Source organism: Tenrec ecaudatus, chromosome 15 (assembly GCF_050624435.1).
Source record: "Tenrec ecaudatus isolate mTenEca1 chromosome 15, mTenEca1.hap1, whole genome shotgun sequence".
NCBI classification, from domain to species: Eukaryota; Metazoa; Chordata; class Mammalia; order Afrosoricida; family Tenrecidae; genus Tenrec; species Tenrec ecaudatus.
This window is the reverse complement of record NC_134544.1, coordinates 54,035,399-54,057,751: the sequence shown is the minus strand read 5'-3', so window position 1 is coordinate 54,057,751 and position 22,353 is coordinate 54,035,399. Positions and strand designations below refer to the sequence as shown.

General features: G+C 40.7%; 1 protein-coding gene across 2 annotated transcripts in view; it reads left to right on the top strand.

The window, feature by feature from the left end:
• Positions 1 to 2,760: 2,760 nt before the first annotated feature.
• Positions 2,761 to 22,353, top strand: part of RBBP8 (RB binding protein 8, endonuclease) — a 71,902-nt gene continuing 52,309 nt past the window's right edge. Inside the window, exons 1-3 of one of the 2 annotated variants that reach the window (XM_075532710.1) lie at positions 2,761 to 3,081; positions 5,495 to 5,701; positions 22,279 to 22,321. In XM_075532710.1, the coding sequence (XP_075388825.1) occupies positions 5,593 to 5,701; positions 22,279 to 22,321 (152 nt within the window). In that variant the 5' untranslated portion in view covers positions 2,761 to 3,081; positions 5,495 to 5,592. Of the gene's footprint in view, positions 3,082 to 3,194; positions 3,574 to 5,494; positions 5,702 to 22,278; positions 22,322 to 22,353 lie in introns of those variants that run through there. The other variant, XM_075532711.1, reaches the window with a different exon arrangement.

Here is a 22,353-nt window from a genome sequence, read left to right as displayed (position 1 = left end):
ACAGGGGGAGAGTGGGTTTGGTTGAGCATTCCTGGCAAAAGAAACAACATGCAAAGACCCCTTTTCCTAAGACATCAAGAATCAAGACATTAAATGGCCAAAGAGGCCAGAGTATGTTTAATTCTACCACCTCTGACTACTTCTAACTCTAAGTCCAGTCCAGTAAAAAATAACATTTTCTAAGAGAAACAAATGAAAGTACATAGGAAGGAAACCAGGAGAACTGGTGGTGTAGTGGTCACTTGTTGGGCTGCTAGTCTCTAGGTTGGCAGTTCAAAACCACTAGCTGATGTCTACACTGTAAAGTAGTGGTTCTCAATCTTCCTAATGCTGCGACCCTTTGATACAATTCCTCATGTTGTGGTGATCCCCCCAAACCATAGAATCATTTTCATGGCTACTTCATCACTATAATTTTGCTGTTATGAATCGGGCGACCCCTGTGAGAAGGTTGTTCACCACCTCCCTAAGGGGTCGTGACCCACAGGTTGAGAACCGCTACTGTAAAGAGTTATCGTCTTGGAAACTGATAGGGGCAGTTCTACCCTGTTCTACAGGGTTGCTGTAAGTCAGTACAGACTCAATGGCAGTAAATTTTTTGAGTTATACAGGGAGTAAATTAGGTTATGTTAGAATGTCTATTATTCCAGTACCAATGATGAGTAAAACTTATTAAATATATATCCTATACGTGAATACGCTACTAAGTAGTTTGTATATATTAACTCAATTAATCTTCATAGTCATTTGAGGTTAGTACTATGATTCATTTTACAGGCAAGAAAAATAACTAGCCCCGGTTAGTTAGTAAAGATCAGAGTTTAAACGCAGGCAACTGGGTTGAGTTTATAATTTACTCATTAGACTATATACCATCTCTCAACAAATACATGGATGTAATGTAATATTAAATATGTGCTTGAATTGGAAATGCAAGTTTTCTCTAACATGGTGGAAAGAACGGCTTACATAGATTGGTTGGGTGTATGTAAAAGAAAGAAGCAGTAACTAGGTAACAGTTATCTTGAATGGTGGTGGTGATGATGAAGGAGAGGGATTTGAGAGAGATCTGGTAAATAAATTGACAGGATTTGTGATGGATTGGAATAAGGATGTTGAGAGGAGGTATTCAGTCTCTGCACCAACAGCAGTGGAGGAGACTTGTCTGGGAACATTGGGAATGGCAGAAGACAGCAAGTCCCAAGCGTATGGAGGACAGTGGGGCCACCACCATGTGCTGGCCAACCAGTGGAAGCCACTTGTGATGTTCTGTGGTTCTTTTAAATAAATGGTAGAATCACACCTCCACCCCACCCCCCAAAAAAAGAGAGAGAGAGAAGGTGTCAAGGCCAATTCTTTGGATTCTGATTTGTGTAAACGAATTGGATAGCGGAGCTGTTGGTGGTACATGACAGAGGAGCAGGTTAGGTCACTGGACGACTGGTTTTTCTTTAAACTACATACTCTATATAGTTTATTGTTCTTTCAATGGGCTGTTAAATGGTACCTGGTCATGACTACTTTCCATTTATAACACAACTTTCCGTTTCCACTATAAACATTCATGAAAGCATCACTCTGCCAATGATCACTTCCATGGCTGTGTGCCTCCATAAAACTTTACAGAGCCTTGGAAACCCTGTATAAAACTACTATGAGTTGGAATGAACTCCATGGCACTGGGCTTGGTTTTGAGCCCTGGTGGTGTAGTAGTTACGAGTTGGGCTGTGATCTCCATGGTCTGCAGTTCAAAACCACCCCAGATGCTCTGTGGGAGAAAGACGGGACTTCTACTCCCATAAATACTTAGTCTTTGAAACCCACCAGGGGGTTCCATGAGTCAGCATTGATTCAGAAGGCAGTGAGTTTTGTTCTGTTATGCAAAATAATTTTTCTTTTAAAAGTGGCATGACTTATTAAATATAAAATTTAGACGTGAATGGCAGTGACTGTGTGAGTAATAAAGATGCAATTCTCTCTCAAGATAGGAATATGATATGGCTAGAATGGCAATATATACATCCAGATATGTCCAATCTCAAGAAGGATAATACTTATCAATAATATGAATTGACTGAAAAAGTTGTTACACTTATTTGGCTTTCAAAATACTACTTAGCTTTGAAAAGTTTGTATTGTCATCTTTCTAAGCTTTTAAAATATCATAGAAAACACTGGACTTATTTAAAGGTACTTTGTTTTGCAGTATACTTCGTGTTTTTCAACGACATCTGTAAAATTGCCATGGTCCCAAAACGCTTCTCTTATAAATTAGTATAAACAGAAACACCTAGGAATCAGTTTGAAAATCATAAATAGCCCTTAAAAGAAATTACTTCACAGCATGTTATCCTACAAATAATACTGGTCACTTTTGATTCCTTCTTTCAGGTTCGCCAGAAACGGCCCATTTAACCTCAGCAAAATATGCCTCGTTTGGCTATTGCGTGCTCCTACCCAGTTCAATCCTGTCACCTCGCTGAATAGACACGAAGGCAGAACAATGCCGATTATCCGTGTCCTGTCCCACATCGGTTACAAGTTGACTTTTCCATTTAAAAGTCGCTCGCATAACGCTTTCGCTGTCTAGCTACCTCTCAAAGAACACAGGACGGCTCGCGCTTTCTCGGGGCGGCTCGCCAACGCCCTGTCAATCATCAGAAGCGCCCGACCACCTCCCGGGGGGAGGGGGTCGCCAGGGGCGGCGCCGGTGAAAGGGGCGTGGCCTCGCGGGAACTCCCGCGTGACGTCGTACGGGCTCCCGGCGGGCGGGGCCGGCGGCTCAGCCCGGCCCGCGGCCGCCCGGCTTCCCCCTCCCTCGGAAAAGCGCGGGCCGCCCTGAGGGGCCGCGTTTCCCGCCGGGCCATTGGCTGTGGCGAGACAAAAAAAAGAGACAAAAGAGAAGACCAGCGAGCAGCTGTGTGTGCGCAGTCCGAGGGGCCCCGCTTCCGCGGTGGGGCATTCTCGAATCTCGAGGCGCTTTGGAACGCTCTGAGGAGAGGAAACGCTCTGCCTCTCAGCCGAGCGTTGCAGCGCCGCGCTACTTCCGGTCGGGTGGCAGCGCGCGCGCTGAGCGAACAGGTTTGACTCCCGTGGTGGGGGCGGCCGCCAGGGCCTCGGGCTACCTGGGAGGGAGTAGGCTGGGGCCCGGCCGGGCCAATGCAGCGGCCCCAGCGCGCAGGGACTCAGGCTCCGTCTGCTTCCGTCGCCGCCCGCGCCGCCGGCGAGACAAACTGCGTCCCGGCGCGGAGCTGCCACACGCATGCGTCCACGCCGCCGCCCCCCCTTCCTCCACCCCCCCCCCCTCCGAGCGGTGGGGAATCCTGCGGGCGCCTGGTGCACGGAGATTGATGGACCTGGGTCCTGCGGTGCCCGGCGCTGCGCCCGTTCTCAGCTCCTAAAAAGGTGACCTGGTGGTGTAGGTGTTAGCAATTGGGTTGCGATCCTCAGGGTTGGCTGTTCGAAACCACTAGAAGTTGCTCCGCGGGAAGACTTGGCTTTCAACTTCCGTCCACAGCTACAGTCTTGGAAACCCACAGGGGTTCTCTCTGAGTCAACCTTGGCTCGCTGGCAGTGAGTTTGAGTTTTGAATATTATTTAAAGTTCAGTTTTCACAGTTTAAAAATATCTTTTAAACACCCTGATGTAAATTTTAGGAAGTTTATTAAATGTGTATTGATATTTCTGCAGTACTTTGCAGTTTACCAGGTAACTTCATACATAAACTTGCGCCCTTTAGAAATGCTCTTGCTATGGGGTCTTTTCATCAGGGATCACGAGAAACACTGCATTCAGTTTGAGCACCTGTTAGCAATGGGAATGGAGGCGGGTGTGAGGTTTAGCAGGCTTGCTAATCCTTTTGCTTTCGGAGTGGCTCTGGTCCTTACAGTTGCGCTGTGATCCTCAAAGCACCATAGTTTGAAACCGCCAACTGTTTGGTGGGAGAAATGCAAGGTTCCTAAACTCCCAGGCTGTCTAGAGGGTCACGAGGAGTCATCTTCGACTCAATGGCAGTGAGTGAGTTAACTAAATGTGGCATGTAGTGCATGGCTTTAGTTCCAGAGCACATTAAAATATGGGGGACCTCCCATGCATGCAAGGATGGTAGTTTCTCCGCCTCCAAGACCACTGGTTAAAGGTAAAGAGCTGGATGTCCAAAGATTTGGACTCAACATTTGTTTCCGTGACTTTATGCAACCAAAAATACATATCTATTATTCTACCTGAACTTTATAGACTATTGCCTCCTTCAGAGGCTGCCCAGGTAAGAACTAGCATTTTAAAAAGTAGCGCTACCCTAATTGCCATCATTGTATAAATATCACATATGTATTCATACATCTTAGTTGAAGCTATCTTTTGCTCATGGACTTGCCTTGTTATGAGAAAGCTATTTGGCTTCTCACATTACCACCTAAATCGTCTTTCCTAACATAAGGTCCTTTATGTACTTGTAAATCAGGAATATTTCAGAAGTTTTATTGGTTTGGGGTTCAATCCTACATCAATCTAGAAATAACTAAAGCAAACATGTATATAATGCTGAATGAATACTGACCATGAGTGATTTCAAACCTCTCAGTATTAGAATCCTTCCAATTTAACATGAAGCCCTGGTGACACAGTGGGTAAGTGCTAGGCTGCTAACCAAGAGAGCAGTTTTTTGCTTACTGGAGAAAGATGCTGCCCTAGAAATAGACAACTTTGGAAACGATGGGGCAGTTGGCCTGCCAACCTTAAGGTCAGTAGTTCAAGAGCACCAGCTGCTCCAAGGGTGAAGGATGAGACTTTCTACAGCTGTGAAGATACAGTCTCAGACCCACTGGGGCCGTTTTAACCTGTCCTGTGGAGTCGTTAGTTGGAATCAATTAATGGCAGGGGAGTTAGTTGAGGTGCATCAAAGATCCCTGGTCAGTTGGGCTGTTAATACAAGATCAGCAGTTTAAACCCACCTGTCACTCCATGGGAGAAAGATGAGGCTGTCTGCTCCCATAAAGGTCGGCAGGCTTGGTAACCCATAGGGTCACTGTGAGACAGAAATGACTTGAAGGCAATGGGTTGGGTTAAGATTTGCGTGGACTAGATAGCATTGGGTTATCATTCAACTTAAATTTAGGTAATTCTTTTGAGAAGAGGTAAAGGGGCAAATTGCCTGAAGTTGTATCTTAAAGTCCAAATTAATGGAGCCATATTGGCTCAATGGTTAGCTAGACTGCTAGCTGAAAAATTAGCCATTTGAACCCATGCTGTGGGACAGTTCTTTCTACTCCATCATGTGGGGTCACGATGATTTAAAAAGTGACTTGATGTCACCTAACAAAAGCAAAGGCCAGATTACGGAAATCCTGACTTTTAAATCCTGACTTTTCTCATCTTAATCCTCTCCTTCCCTCCCACCTACCCGCATATGTCATCGTAGCCGGCATGTATTTCTTCCATGATTGCAAATCACATAAAAATAAATGAAAACTTGCACTGTGATCTGTTCTTTCAGGTAGTTCAGCTGTCTCCAAGGACAACTTCATACTAACAATGTAACAAAGAAGATTGTACATCACTAGTCAAAGAGAAGTGGGAAGCATATTCAGCAAGATGAATACCTCTGGAAGCAGTTGTGGAAGCCCTAGTTCTGCAGATGTATCTAATGATTTTAAGGAACTTTGGGCAAAACTGAAGGAGTACCATGATAAAGAAGTTCAAGGTAAAAATCTTTTTTTCAAATACTAATTTTAGACACATACTATATTTTGTTGAGACTGTTTTAGTAATAACTAATTTGGTATAATAGTTTTGTTTCTTTCTAGAAGGAAAGAATGACCTGAAATTCAGATTTGATCATTAAGTTGGAGTCATGAACTGTGTGCCCACCCTTATGAACACATATAATCCTTTTTCATTTTATTGGGGGCTCGTACAACTCTTGTCACAATCCATACATACATCCATTGTGTCAAGCACATTTGTACATTTGTTGCCATCATTCTCAAAACATTTTCTTTCTACTTGAGCCCTTGGTATCAGCTCCTCATTTTCCCCCTCCTTCTCCCTATAATCCTTGTTTTAAGAGAATTTCCGGTCTAGAATTATAATGTATGCTATCTAGGAACAAAAAGGGAAAACCAAGTGTGTATCTTTGTGTCTCTGTGGTTTGCTGTCAGGCCAGGCTTTACATTTGTATTACAATTAAATAATGTGTGTAGAAAGAGAGGAAATGCTCTGAAGAAAGAAAAAGCAAGTTTGGAGATAACTCAGTTTTATCCAAAGACTTTAGAGTTTGGTAAGTAAACTGTAATAGAGGGATTGGGGAAGGCAATGAGAGCTTAAGGATGTGCTAGGGGATGATGTCAGAAAGATAGATAGGTTCATACTGTAGAAACTCAAAGTGCTATGCTAAGGACATTTTCATCATCCCTTGTATTTAAGATTAAGTCTAAAACGTTAACCTAGACAGCTTACTTCCAGTGAATAGCAACCTATGAAAGTAGTCCTGTGTTGAGAAAGAGGCCATGTGTTGCAGTGGTTAAGGTCGCTATGTTCGATTTCAATAGCTGGTGGTAGAAAGCCATCTCAGCCACTTGAATAGCGAGAGTAACCCATATAACACTTTACAGTGTCTGTTTTCTCCTGTATAAAATGATGCAGATAATACCTCATATATTAAATTGGTTGACATATAGAAAACATTTGGTATAATGTGGCACATCGGAAGGAGTATACAAGAGAGGGTTTTATTATCTTTCGACTTAATTTTCCAGCAGTGTGTCAAGCCCCCTGTGTGTGTGATTATTATCACTGCCTGCTGTGGACCATCCCAAGCTGTAGGTAATGGGCTAGCATAGAAAAACTTTAAGAGGCTTCACATTACTGGTTACTCTTCATTTTCCCCTCTACGTTTTTTATGGCTGATCTCTGAGAGGCAAAACAAGGGCTACGACCAAAATACCAAATAGAAGAAAATTGAATTGATCAATAATCTTTAAAAAGATCTTAGTTTCCACCGATAGCTTTTAAACCCACAGCGGAAGTAAGTACTCAAAACTTAGGACTTTTTTATTCTGAAAAGTTGGAGTTCATTCTTCCACAACTTGTCCAAAAGGGACATTTCAAGGTCTTATCTTGAAGTACAATGCTGTCTCTGATAGGATTATGTCTATCCACATTCAAGGACATCGGATCAGTGCAACTGTTACTCAGATTTATGCACCAACCATGAAAGCTAGTGATGGAGAAACTGAGGACTCCTCCCAAAGTCTTCAGTCTGATATTTATCAAACATGCAATAAAGATGCATTGATAGTTGTTGCCAATTAAAATGCAAAAACTGGAAACAGGAGGGAACAATGGATGGTAAATATTTTCGTGACAAAAATGAAGCTGGATAGCACATGATAGAATTTTGTGAAACCAACATCTTGTTCATCACAAATATCTTATTTCAACATAATAACAGAAACTATACCCATGAGCCTCTCTATATGGAATACACAGAAATCAAATTGACTACATCTGTGGTACAATGCAATGGAGAAGGTCAATGTCAGCAGTTAAAACCAGGCCAGGAACCAACTGTAGAGCAGAATATCAATATGAAGAAAATTAGAATGAGTCTACAGGAGCCAAAAGTGCAACTGTGGTAGTTACATAATCTATTGTCAATTTAAGAGTGAAGGGGTGGAATTTAGCCTGTCAGTCAGGTCACCACTTGGTGATCTCACTTGGAAATGCTAAGGAGATGAAGAGTTCACTGGAGGCGGGACACAGGCTCACTCTCTGCAAGACATACTTGCAGACAAGACACACGGAGCTATGCTAGAGCCCTGGAGCTGAAGGAGCCATGTGGAGACCCCTGCCAGCGCTGAGATGCTTCTACTGCCACTGGATCTGCAAGACATTGCACCCACTGACTGGCTGTGATCTTCCTGCATTTGGCGTCATTGCATGTGTTGTGTGAATCTGAAGATTAATTTATAAATTAGTATTGGACATAATGGGCTAATATCGGATTTATAGACTTGATCTGGCCTGGACTGGGGTGTTTGTCCTCAATGTTCAATTGCTATTGTTTATAAAGCTCTTTTTTTTTTTTACATTTTATTAGGGGCTCTTACAACTCGTATCACAATCCATACATATACATACATCAATTGTATAAAGCACATCTGTACATTCTTTGCCCTAATCATTTCAAAGCATTTGCTCTTCACTTAAGCCCTTTGCATCAGGTCCTCTTTTTTTTTCCCCCTCCCTCCCTGCTTCCCCCTCCCTCATGAGCCCTTGATAATTTATAGATTGTTATTTTGTCATATCTTGCCCTATCCGGAGTCTCCCTTCCCCCCCTTCTCTGCCATCCATCTCAGGGAGGAGGTCACAAATGGATCCTTGTAATCAGTTCCCCCTTTCCAACCCACTCACCCTCTACTCTCCCAGTATCACCCCTCACACCCCTGGTCCTGAAGGTACCATCCACCCTGGATTCCCTGTGCCTCCAGCTCCCATATGCACCAGTGTAAAACCTCTGCCCTATCCAGTCCTGCAAGGTAGAATTTGGATCATGGTAGTTGGGGGGAGGAAGCATCCAGGATCTGGGGGAAAGCTGTATTCGTCATCAGTACTACATTGCACCCTGACTGACCCATCTCTTCTCCTAAACCCCTCTGTGAGGGGATCTCCAGTGGTCGACACTTGGACCCCGGGTCTCCCCTCTGCACTTCCCCCTTCATTCAATATGGTATATATATATATATATATATATTTTTTTTTTTTTGCATGATGCCTTATACCTGGTCCCGTTGGCTCCTCGTGATCACACAGGCTGGTCCGCTTCTTCCATGTGGGCTTTATTGCTTCTGAGTTAGATGGCCATTTGTTCACCTTCAAGCCTTTAAGACCCCAGATACTATCTCTTTTGATAACCGGGCACCATCAGATTTTTCGCCACATTTCCTTATGCACCCGTTTGTCTTCGGTGATCGTATGTATCATGGAGGTATGCAGCCAATTATATGACTTTTTTGTTCTTTGATGCCTGATAACTGATCCCTTCGGGACCAAGTGATCACACAGGCTGGTGTGTTCTTCCATATGGGCTTTGTTGCTTCTGAGCTAGATGGCCGCTTGTTTATCTTCAGGTCTTAAAGACCCCAGACACTATCTCTTTTGATAGCCAGGCACCATCAGCTTTCTTCACCACATTTGCTTGTTCACCCGCTTTGACTTCAGCAGTTGTATCAGGAGGATGAGCATCGTAGAGTGCCAATTTAATAAAAGAAAGTTTTCATGCATTGAGGGAGTGCTTGAGTAGAGGCCCAAGGTCCTTCCGCCACCTTAATACTAAACCTATAAATATAGACACAGATCTATTTCCCCATCCTCATTTATATATTTGCATGTACATGTCTTTGTCTAGACCTCTATAAATGCCCTTTGACTCCTAGCTCTTTCCTCCATCTCCCTTGACTTTCCTCCTGCCCTACTACCATGCTCTGTCCCCACCTGGGTTACAGCTATACCTCTTCTTTACGTAACCTTACCCTTGATCATTCCCTACCAGGCCTGCCACTCCCCCCTCACTACCATTTTGGGCCCCATGTTGTTCCCTTGTCCCTGTGTTTGTTAACACCACTTCCTTACTCCCCCCACCCCCCCACCCCAAGTCCCCCCGGAACTGTCGGTCCCGTTGTTTTTCCTCCAGATAGTTCATCCAGCCTGTCTTATTTAGACAGACCTGTGGAGACACTAACATGCACGAAAACAAGACAGAGGAAAACAAAGCAACAGTATACAACCAGACAACAAAACAGCAACAACAAACCACTGACAAAGAACAAAACAAAACACATCAAGAAAGAAAAGCTTGTAGTTAGTTAAAGGATCCTTTGTTGGCCCTTGGGAGTGTTTTCCAGTCCAGTCTGTTGGGGCACCACGTCCTGGCACCAAAATCCACTTTCATCATTCCCTGGGGACCATGCCATTCCATTCCCTTGCTGTTCCGCTACACTGCCCTAGTGGTATAAAGCTCTTTAACACATGAGTCTCCCTGGATTTGTTTCATTGGTTTACCCAGACTAACACAGCAGCCTTGAATCTATTCTGCCAGAATTTCAATAATACTTCAAGAACAGATTTGAAAAATTGGTGACAGAGAGATCTGATGACACTTATGATCTGTGAAAGGACATCATGAATATCATTTATAAGAGACCAAAATGTCATTATAAAGATAGGAAAGAAAAGATCAGAGTAGATGCCAGAAAAAACTCAGAAACCTCTTAATCGTAGACCAGCTTAGACAAATGAAATCACGACAATGACGACGTCCAAGAGCTGAACAGAAAATTTCACAGGGCAGCTCGAGAAAACATAAATATTATAATGAAATGTACACAACGGAAGACCACACTCAGCATATCTGAAACTCATAGTGTCTGAAGGTTTAAAAGCCACCCAAGGTATAATTGATCTCTGCTTATAGCAACAGAGAAATGGATGAGGAAGAGGAGAAAGTGATGGAATAATATGTAGCTAACTCCATGAACAACAGCTTCCTTTGCCGTGAAACTAGAACTCGATAATGCCTGGCTACCCAGAACTTGAAGCAGGAAATCTTTGTCCAGGACATCGTCTCTCCTGATAATATGTCCAAAGTATGAGATGAAGTCTCCCATTCTCATATCTAAGGAGCTTTCTGGCTGTATTTCTTCCAAGATAGATTTTTTTGTTCACTTAGCAGTCTCCTGTGCTTTGAATATTTTTCAACTACGCCATACATCTACTCCTCAGTCTTTCCTTATTCATCGCCCAACTTTCACATGCACATGAAGTAATTGAAAACAATGGCTTAGGGCAGCAGTTCTTAGCCTGTGGGTCATGACCCCTCTGGGGGTCCAATGACCCTTTCACGAGGTTTGCTTAAGACCATCAGAAAACACATTTCCGATGGTCTTAGGAACGGAAACGCTGCTCCTCTGTCTGTCTCCAGGAGGGTCCGCCCACATGCAGAGAAGCCCACAGGTGTATGTGACAGGGTTGGTGCCATAATGTACTTATGTGGACCAGTCACGTGTGTAGAGAGCAGCTGCTGTGCAGAGAGCAGCTGCTGTATTGAAGTAGCAGTATTGGAGGTAAAATGACACTTCATGAATTATAATTACTGGGTAAATGTAAAATCATGTACTGTAAAAAAAATGTACCATGGGAAGTTAAATCTGGATGTTCATTGGTATTTTTATATTCAGCTGTGGTTATGTTTAATTTGTAACAATGAAAATGCATCCTGCATATCAGATATTTATATTACGATTCATAACAGTAACAAAATTACAGTTAAGAAGTAGCAAAGAAAACAATTTTATGGTTGGGGGTCACCACAACAAGAGGAACTGTATTAAAGGGTCACAGCATTAGGAAGGTTGAGAACCACTGGCTTAGGGTCAGGCACACCTTAGTCCTCAAAGAGACATATAGATTGAATTCAAAAGAGCATAATGTTTATGCCATAAACTCTTTATTAGTTAAGCTTAAACTATTGCTTGGCTTTTTAAACTTTCTGGCATAGTTAAGCATTGGGCTGCTAACTACAAGGTCAGCATTGCAAACTCGCTAGCGACTTCTCAGGAGAAAATGCAGCTTTCTACTCCCATAAAGTTTTACAGCTTTGAAAAAAAACACAACGGACTTACAGCTTTGGAAACCCACAGGGGCAATTCTCCTCTGCCCTATATGGTTGCTATGAGTCAAAATCGACTTGATCACAGTGTGTTTGGGGTTTTTCAGTGATATTCTTGATTTAAGGTTTAAACATTATCTCAGGACAGTAGTTTCAGGGATTTTTCTAGCCTCTATGGGGGTCAGGAAAGTCTGGAGTCAATGAGAATTTTGAATTTTGTTTTGCATTTTCTCCTTTTTGACCAGGATTCATTTAAAAACCTTGATCAAAACATTTACTACTTATAACATCCCAACACATAACTCACTACACTACCAGACTCCTTAGAAAAGTACAAAAATAAAGAAAAAGTCATGGAAATGACCTCCTGAACACCCACCCTTAACTAACTCCTCTCAGTACAAGGCCAGTGCTTATGGCCTGTGCTCCAGGATTCCTGTTCTTTCTTTCAGTTATGCTGAAGTCTTTGCCATACTTTCATCGATAAATACTTCAGTGTGTAGCTTCCTAACCAAAAATTCTATTATCCCACCAAGAAGATAAGATCCTTAATATGGTATTAGCAATAACTAGCTTTCAAATTTCCCCAGTCATCTGTTTCCTTTTTACAGTTGGTTTGTACAAACCCTTATGTAAAAGAGGACTGCACATTGCTTTTGTCTATTTTCCAGTGTATTTTTAATTTGAATTTCTATTGTGATTGAGATTATGTATCTTTCATTATGCATAAGGGCGATTTATATTTCTTTTTCTGTGAACTGCAATGGGTTTCAAATAGTGCACAGATGGAAGTGAATGATAATAGAATTTTTCCATGACCCTTTTGAAGCCATTATTATATCTATTCGCCTTTTTCCTATCAATTTTTAGTAACTTTTTACATGAGCCAGATTCATTGACTTGGTATTAAAAATTTTAGAAATTTATATTATTAGTGATAAAGATCAAATTTTAAAGTTTACTATGCCTTGGATATATATCCAGAGACAAATATAAATATTTTTCATTAGTTTTGTACTTCTGTTGACAATACTATTTTCCCCCAGAAAGGTAGGTGTAAAATAGAGGAAAGATTCTGAGCTGTCATACTGACTTGCCGTTTGTCCCATGAGTAAATATTGGTACAGGGACTCTGTAGATTCACTCCATCTTTGGCTGCTTCCTATGTAGTTAAGTGGTACTTTCAATATTGCAAATAACAGCTTGAATTTTTATTTATCCTTAAGTTCTTTTCAGCTTGAGGAATGGCAGGCGTGTTCTTCCCTTTTGCTTTCTAACTACAGATTTGCACATAAGATGTAGTCAGTCATCTGATTCCTGCGCATTCTATCCAGCAAGGTCCTGTGTCTACTCACTGCTAATGTTGGGAAAAGGTATTTCCAATAAACTGGGTCTACAAATTTCTATTGTGAGATTCCCAGCACCATTTCTGTCACCAAGACAATATTTTCCAACTGCTGATCCTCCTTTGTTTCCAGTTTTCCCATTCCAATCACCAGTGATTGTCGGTTGCATCTTGATGACAAGTTTGATCAATTTCAAACTATAAAAGTTGGTACACATCTTTTGGTCTTCATCTTTGGCATTAGTTGGTCTCGAGTAAGTATCATATTAATTGGCCTTCCTTGTTGGCAATATTATACTTTAGGATGGATCTTGAAATACTTTTTTTTGATAATGCAGTATAGTTCCTTTTCAATTTGTCATTCCTGGCGTGATAGGTCATTTGGTTGTCCAATGCAAAATTATCAATACCAGTCCATTTCAGTTCATTAACATATAGGGTAATAATCTTCAGGCATTTCATTTCATTGCATCATATAGCCTGTGTTCAGCTTGTTAATGATGTTTGCAACTGTTTCTTCTCATTTTGAAGATGGAGAACAAAGCTTCTGAAACAAAGATTCTGAGAAAGCTTTTTTTCACCAACATTCTTGGAGGTCTGTGGACTCTAGTTGGTGGAGGGAGCTCCTCTCCTGGGAGGAAGGGACTTATCTTCTGGTACTGTACCAGACTATTTCACTGTTCTTTTTAAGGCTTTCACTGGCTTTGTTTTTCTTGTATTTTTAAGTAGATTTCCAGGTTCTTCTCTCTAGTCTGTGTAGAAGCTCCACTAAAATTTGCCCATGATGTGTGACCCTGCTGAGAGGGGGCGGGGGGCTTCAGAAAGTTCAAGAAAAATTGGGATTAAAAGATAACTCGATTTTCCACCAAGTTTTGAACCCTCCCTGTTATTTGAAAAGGACTCTTACTGGCCTAGTGGTTATGTGTGGAGCTATGAGCTGTGTGGTCAGCATTTTGAAACCACCATGCACTCACTCTGCAGGAGAAGAATGGGACTCTGTACACCCATAAAGAGTTACATTCTTGCAAACCCACAGGGGCAGTTCCAGCCTGTCCTTATAGGGGTGCTATGAGCTGCATGGACTCAGTGGCAGTGTGTTTGGGTTTTATATTCTTATTTGAACCATCAATGACATAGCTTCAAGCATCATATCAACACACCAGTCACCATCGTATTAAAAACTGCTGGCATAATTGCTGGAGACAAAGCGGGTGCATAAGCAAATGTGAAGAAAGCTAATGGTGCCAGACTATCAAAAGATGTAGCGTCTGGGGTCTTAAAGACTTGAAGTTACACAAGCTGTTACCTAGCAGAGAAGCAACAAACCCACATGGACGAAGTACACGAGGCTAGTAAAAGATAGCTTTAGTACAGAAAATGGATTTCCAAGAAATTTTCTTTGCAGTGAGAAATTATCCATGTGGCAATAAATGCTGCCTTCTTGATGAAATAAATCTACAGGGAGGGATTTCCAAGAAATTTTCTTTGCAGTGAGAAATTATCCATGTGGCAATAAATGCTGCCTTCTTGATGAAATAAATCTACAGGGAGGGGGGTACCCCTCAGAAAAACAGAACTACACTGGGTGGAGTGGAGCTTTCTTAGTACACATTTTTTCCACTAGGCAAGCACCAAGCAACTCAGTCTGATATCGTGCACCCAGTGGCATCTCCTGGAAAGGTTTCTCTGGTCAGAGTGAATATTTTCATAAAAGTTTCTCTCAGATCTCATTTTTTGTGATAGCCAATTTAAGAAAACGGTGTGGCTATGAAATTTTGCTTCCTGCTCGAGAATAATGCTTCAGAAACTGTTATGATGTTGAACAAAGCTTACAAAGACAGCACTATGGGAAAAACTCAAGTGTACGAGTGGTTTTCTCGTTTAAGAAGGTGAAATGATGATGTTTGACAAACCTCGTTTTGGACTTAAATCAGCTTCCTGAAAGGACAAAAATGTTGACTTGTAGAGCATTTGGAGTTTGTTCCATCAGGTCAGACTTTAAATTCAGAGAATCTGAAAAGATTGCTAACAGTGTGCACGACAAAAAAGACCTGATTTGTGGCAGACGGGCCACCGGTTTTGCCACCACGACAATGCACTTGCTCATGCAGCCATTACCGTGCAAGTTTTTGGCTAAAAACAACATAGCATGCCTCTCTTGCCTCACACACCTTACCTTGCTCCATGCAACTTCTTTTTGTTTCCATTAATGAAGAGGGACATGAAAGGACAGTTATTTGACCATGCATAAGAGGTGAAGGAAAAAAAAGGGGAGGTGTCAGCCATCCAAACAGATGAGTTGAAAAATGGTTCCAAGAATAGAATCACAGATTTGACAAATGTATTAATGTAATAGAGTGCACTTTGAAGGTGATGAGGTTATTTTGTAAAAAAAAAAATTAAATACATAGCTTTTGGAGAGAATTGTTTTTTGGGGGGAGGAGGGCAGGGAGGTCCCTCCTTGTAAGATTTTTTTATTTAGAAAATAAATTGTATAAATTGTGTTCCTCTATTATGTGCTAATAGTCATTACACTGTCATAGGCTTAAGGTACCATATATACTCATGTATAAGCTGAGTTTTTCAGCACATTTTTATGCAGTTTTTATGGTAAAATTAGGTGCCTCGGCTGATATTCAGATCGGCAGGTGCCTCAGCTGATATTCAGATCGGCTTTTACTCGAGTGTATAAGGTGTATGTATGTGTATGTTTATATGCTGGCAAACTATTTTTTTTTTGAGCTGATGAAAGAAGGTAATGTTTGGCACATCAAAATATATTGATCAGGTCACTTTTTAAAATTTCAAAATTAGTGTGGATTTCTCAGTGTGCTTCAATGAATAGGCACTTTTTCTCCCTAAAATTTACTGTCATTAAAAAACTTATTTTGGTTGGGTCCAGGCAGGACTTTTCTTAACATTAATTTATTGTTGATGTGGTTCAAATAGTCCCATATAAAATGAGATCTCATGATAACATCAAAGACATGCCTGAAGGGTATTTAATTCTTTTTAAAAGAAGATGGGAGCATCTACTTGAGAAACCGGTTATAAGAGGCTATTTTAAAGACATCAAACATGGACTTGTCCAGGCTTTGCAGGTTTTGATGTATATATGGGAATCAAAATTGACTCATTACTTTTAAACTTTCATGTCAGTAAAAAAAGAGAGAGAGAAATGATAGTACTTGAGTTATATAATTTTTATTTAACTATCCTAGGAAATCTACCAATAGTAACTAACCTACATCCTTCTGAAATCCCTGATAAATGTACTTCCATAATATGAGCGAGATTATGTATCTTTGATTATGTGTAAGGATGATTTATGTTTATTTTTCTGTGAACCTACAAGGGGTTTCAAAGAGTTAGTGAAGAAACAGAATTGGATACTTTTTGTGTTGTTTATAACTGGTTTAATTTTGCCTCACTTCTGAATGAGTTAATTTGGTGTGTTAAAATGACACATACACCCTTGATTGTTTCATTTTCTCCAAAATTCATACATGAATGGGTGCAGGGTTGATCGTACTGCTTGCTCTTGTGAGCGTGGTTTCCTCAATAGGTGTCTCAGGTTGCCAGGGTTACAGTCCCAAATACTTTGTGGAGCAGACTACCTGTTCATACAGGAGCTGTATTGTTGTATAGCCTCATTCCTTCCGATGGGCGTGGAGCAGGATTAAAGCACACTTTATAGGGGCTCTAATTGTAGATGCCTAATTGACTTGATGAATAGTAAATGCTTGAAATTAAAACACACACACAGTTACACACACATAAACCTGTTTCAGAGCTGATCTGCAGGACAGAACAAATGCCTCACAGGTGTTGAATACGAAAGATAAAAGAGTAGTCTTACCGTGTTTCCCAAGAATTTCCGTTTGAAGTCTATATGGATTTTCTATCTCGTTTCTTTTCTTAAAATGGTTCATGGCAAGAGTCCATTTCATCGTTGGCTCTACTTTTCACTTCTGATGATAGACCTGAGTTTTAGGAGCTGGCCAAAATTAAAAGCAGGAAAATTTGTCAACAAATAAATTTGTCCACATCTTTGGGAAGGACGTAAGAGAGGAAAAAAATTGCTGACTTCCGTGTTTGCCCTAGTAGAGTCTCAAATTCTTTCCTTAATTCTTCAAGCATGAGTCTCTGCTGTCCTAAGTCCTTTGAAGGTTTCATGAGTTTGTCATCATCACCTGAAAAAGAAGGGACTTCCTCAGAAATCTTAAGAAATGGGGATGATTTTCCTAAAATTTAAAGGATTATGCCAGTTTCACGTGTTCATTTGCGTTTGCATGTGTGCGTGCACGCATGTTTGCATATCTAGTTGCATGCAACGGTGCCACATGTAGATTCTTGTGTTCCATACCAAGGATCCTGTCTACCGTGCTTAGATCCCCAGCAACCTTCCTCCAGGAGAGAGATCCACATTTATCAAAAAATATATGTTAGCCTATCCTTTGTAGTTTTAGGCCATCGAATGTTGTAAAGTTAAGAGTGCATACATTATGTTTGGTTTCTTCTGGTTCATGTTGCCTGAAGTGAAGAGGCAGAGAATCTAAATAGCACTTTAATTATTTAACTGGTTTTAACCTCATTCCTCCAGCCTCTGGCCACCACCAATCTATAACTTATCCCTATAATTTTATTCTTTTACAGATGTTAGATAAGCGGAATCTAGAATATGCAGTCATTTGAGATTGCCGTTTGTCCTCCACTCAGCATGATTAAATCCCTAGTTGTTGAGTGATAGTCCATGACATGAATAAACCACAGGTTAACACCTCACTCAATGTGAATTTAGAATTGTTTCTAATGTTTAGTTATTCTAAGTAATGCTGCTATGAACATTCCTTTATAGGTTTATTCATAAAATTTGAATAAAATTCAAATCATTGGCTATAGAAATAATGGTAAAACGTGCTATGCCATAAGCATTTCTTAGAGAGAAATATTTTAGCATTAAAACAGATTTTCCATTGCTGCTGTTCTTCGGTATCTGGGTTTCCTGCCGTTAAACCTTTATCACTCTGGGCAGAAAGGGGAGGGACTTTCCCCATCAGGATCTGTGTGACTTTTGACCTCATCACTAGTTATCACTATGGTGGATGGTGGAGAAGCCATAGTTTGTTTTTTAAAACTCTTATTTATGTAATTGTGTTGTTCAAAAGATTGCCCTAATTTTAAACAGGTAATAAAAATTATTTTATTAGAAAAGATAACATTTATTAGTGTTTATATAAATCACATGGGAAATTTTAAAATTTGTATGCCTTATTAGAATCTATAAACTACCAAAGCAAATAGAAAATAGTGCTAGATCTTATTTTTATTATATCTTTCAACTAAAAGCTATTTATTGAGAGTAAATTTGCCCTAAATAATAGAAATTCTTGACTAGGTATAGAACTTTGAAACTCTAGGTGATTTGTTGATGGTAAAAATAACTATATATGAGAAGGCTTCCAAAGGTTCATGGAAAATAAAAAGATTTTTCAGAAATGTTTTGAAGTTTGTGTTTAACATAAAATTAGCCAATTTAAATATTTCTGTATAATTCAGTGGTATTAATGATCAGCACTGGACAGTCATTACCACTCTTAAGTTCCTAAACTGTGTAATCTCCCCAAACTAAACCCAGTATATTAAGTTATAGCTCGCTATCAACCTTTGTCCATCACCCCTGTTCAATACTCATCTACTTTCTGTCTTGCACATTTTCTTAGTCTAAATATTTCATGTAGGTGAGATCATATATTTATCCTTGAGTGTATGGCTTATTTCATTCAGCATAATGTGTTCAAGGTACATTTATGTCATAGTATAAATATAGCTTACATTAAATATTGGAGACTCATCCTTAATTATGAGTATACATAGAATTTTGCAGTTGATATATATTTTTTAAATTTTTTTATTTTAACAATTTATTGGGGCTCATACAATTCTTTTCACAGTTCATACATATACATACATCAATTGTATAAAGCACATCTGTACAGTCTTTGCCCTAATCATTTTTTTCTCTTTTCTTCTTTTACATTTTATTAGGGACTCTTACCACAATCCATACATATACATACATTCCCTGCCCCAATCATTCTCAAGGCATTTGCTCTCCACTTAAGCCCCTTGCATCAGGTCCTCTTTTTTTCTTCCCCCCTCCCTCCCCATTCCCCCCTCCCTCATATGCCCTTGGTAATTTATACATCGTTGTTTTGTCATATCTTGCCCTATCCGGAGTCTCCCTTCCCCCTTTCTCTGCTGTCCCTCTCCCAGGGAAGAGGTCACATGTGGATCCTTGTAATCAGCTCCCCCTTTCCAACCCACTCACCCTTCACTCTCCCAGCATCGTTCCTCACACCCTTGGTCCTGAAGGTATCATCCACCCTGGATTCCCTGTACCTCCAGCCCTCATATGTACCAGTGTACAGCCTCTGTCCTATCCAGCCCTGCAAGGTAGAATTCGGATCATGGTAGTTGGAGGGAGGAAGCATCCAGGATCCGGGGGAAAGCTGTGTTCTTCATCGATACTACCTCACACCCTAATTAACCCATCTCCTCTCCTAAACCCCTCTATGAGGGGATCTCCATTGGTCGACACTTGGGCCTTGGGTGGCAGTTGATATTTTTTTAAGTAAATGAAATGTCAAAAATTGGAGAATTTGTGGGTTAGTGAGAGCATGGACTAGGAATTAGGAAAAGTAAACTAGAGCTTATGTGTATTTCCCCTATATAATAATCACATTATAGAAAATAGAGAACCCCCAGAAGAATTTATTTAGAGGACAGCACTGAAGCTGCAGCTCTGAGAGAGGGACATGTCTGATCAGAGCACACGGGAGCAAATGAAGGGGAGGAAGAGAGCCTTAAGAACAGTGTGCTGGCTTAGAACAGCCAATGCACAGAGAGGACCATTTGGCCGGCCCAACTATGAGTCACGACATCCCTCACTGATCCATAGCCCTACAGGGGACAACACTGGAGGGAGACATAGTGCGGAAATTGCACCCGATCTGACCCCACCTCACCAAAGCAAAACATTAAGGGTGTGAAACAGAACAGCAAGGGGAGCAGAGCAAGGAAATCTTGACGGAGTACCAAAAATAGACTTTGAGACCAAGGCATGGCACCCCATTAGATTCGACCGGAAAACACTTAAAGGTCATCAAATAGACATTGAACTATTTACAGGCTTTTCTTTTTTGTGTCATTGGTTTTGTTTTCTTTTTTGCTTTATTTTGCTCTGTCATGTTTTCTGTGCATATTGTCATCTGTGCAGGTCTATCTAGATAAGATAGGCGGGATAAACAATCTGGAGAAGCAAACAACGGGACTGATAGTTCCAGGGGGTGCATGGGAAAGGGGGAGGCAGTGGAAAGGAAGTGGTGTTAACAAACCAAGGAACAAGGGAACAAGTGATCCAAGATCTATGGTGAAGAGGGTGTAGGATGCCTGGTAGGGCTTGATCAAGAGCAGTGTAAACAAGAGGAATTACTGAAACTCAAATGAAGGCTGAACATGATAGTGGGACAAGAGGAAAGTAAAAGGAAATAAAGGGAAGAACTAGGAGACAAAGGACATTTATAGAGGTCTAAATACAGGCATGTACATATGTAAATATATATTTATATATGACGATGGGAAATAGATCTCTGTGCATATATTTATGGGATTAGTAATAAGTTAGCAGATGGAAAAAAAAGTTAGCAGATGGTCATTAGGTCTCTACTCAAGTACTCCCTCAATGCAAGAACACTTTATTAAACTGGTATTCCATGATGCTCATCTTCCATTCATGATCGCTGAAGACAAAGCGGGTGCATAAGCAAATGTGGTAAAGAAAGCTGATAGTGCCCAGCTATCAAAAGATATAGTGTCTGGGGTCTTAAAGGCTTGAAGATAAACAAGCAGCCATTTAGCCGAGAAACAACAAACCTCACATGGAAAAAGCACACCAGCCTATGTGATCATGAGGTATCAAAGAACAAAAAAATCATATCATTGTGAATGAGGGGGAGTGCAGAGTGGGGACCCAAAGCCCATCTGTAGGCAACTGGACATCCCCTATACAGAAGGGTCGTGGGGAGAAGACGAGACAGTCAGGGTGCAGTATAGCACCAATGAAAAATACAGCTTTCCTCTAGTTCTTTAATGCTTCCTCCTGCCTCTCCCCCCCCCCCCCCCGACTATCATCCCAATTCTACCTTATAAATCCAGCTAGGCCAGAGGATGTACACTGGTACAGATAGGAACTGGAAACAGGGAATCCAGGACAGATAAACCCCTCAGGACCAGTAATGATAGTAGTGATTCCAGGAGGAGGGGAAGGGGAAGGTGGGGTAGAAAGGGGGAACCGATCACAATGATCTACATATAACTTCCTCCCTGGGGCACGGACAACAGAAAAGTAGGTGAAGGGAGATGTCGGATCGTATAGGACATGACACAATAGTAATAATTTATAAATTATCAAGGGTTCGTGAGGGAAGGTTGCAGGGAGGGAAAGGAGAAAAATGAGCTGATACCAAGGGCTCAAGTAGAAAGCCAATGTTTTGAGAATATGGCAATAAATGTACACATGTGCTTGACACAATGGATGGATGTTTAGATTGTGATAAGAGTTGTACAAGCCCCCAATAAAATGACTTTTAAAAAATAATAAAGTAAAGGGGAAATCCAATATTCAGCTAGAAAAACGTGACTTGTATATGTATGTTTTCTTAGCTTATTTGGGGGTATATGTTAAAATAGTTCTTTATGAAAATAAATATACAAACTTGTATTTTACCTTTGCATTTCAGGCAACTGAATGTAGCTCCCCACCCTCACTCCACTTAAAGGGTTTTAATAACTGGATTATTTTATCAAATCTGTCATATTTTACTTAAACAAATCCCTGTTGTAAGATTTTGTATTCTTACTGTGGACTTTTTATACTTTGAATTTTATTCTTCAGATAGACTCCAAAAAATAAAAGAAGATGTAAACCTTTTGTAACCCTTACTAGTAGTTGAAGTCAGTCCCAACTCACGGTGACCCTTCTCCATCAGAATAGACCTATATGACTAAAGTTTCATTCGCTAGTTTTTAGGAACTAGATTGTTAAACCTTGTTCTGAGGTGTCTGATAGAGCCTGGTTCTTTAAGCACAGGTGGACCAACGTGACTTAATAGTGTAGTATTAGATCCACAAAAGAACCTATGTCCACTATTTTTAAACTGGTCAAATGTATAAAAATGCTGATTGTTTTTTTCCTTTTAATTTTCAGGTTTACAAGTAAAAGTTACCAAACTGAAAAAGGAACGAATTTTGTAAGTATCAATATATAATACTGATGTCCTCT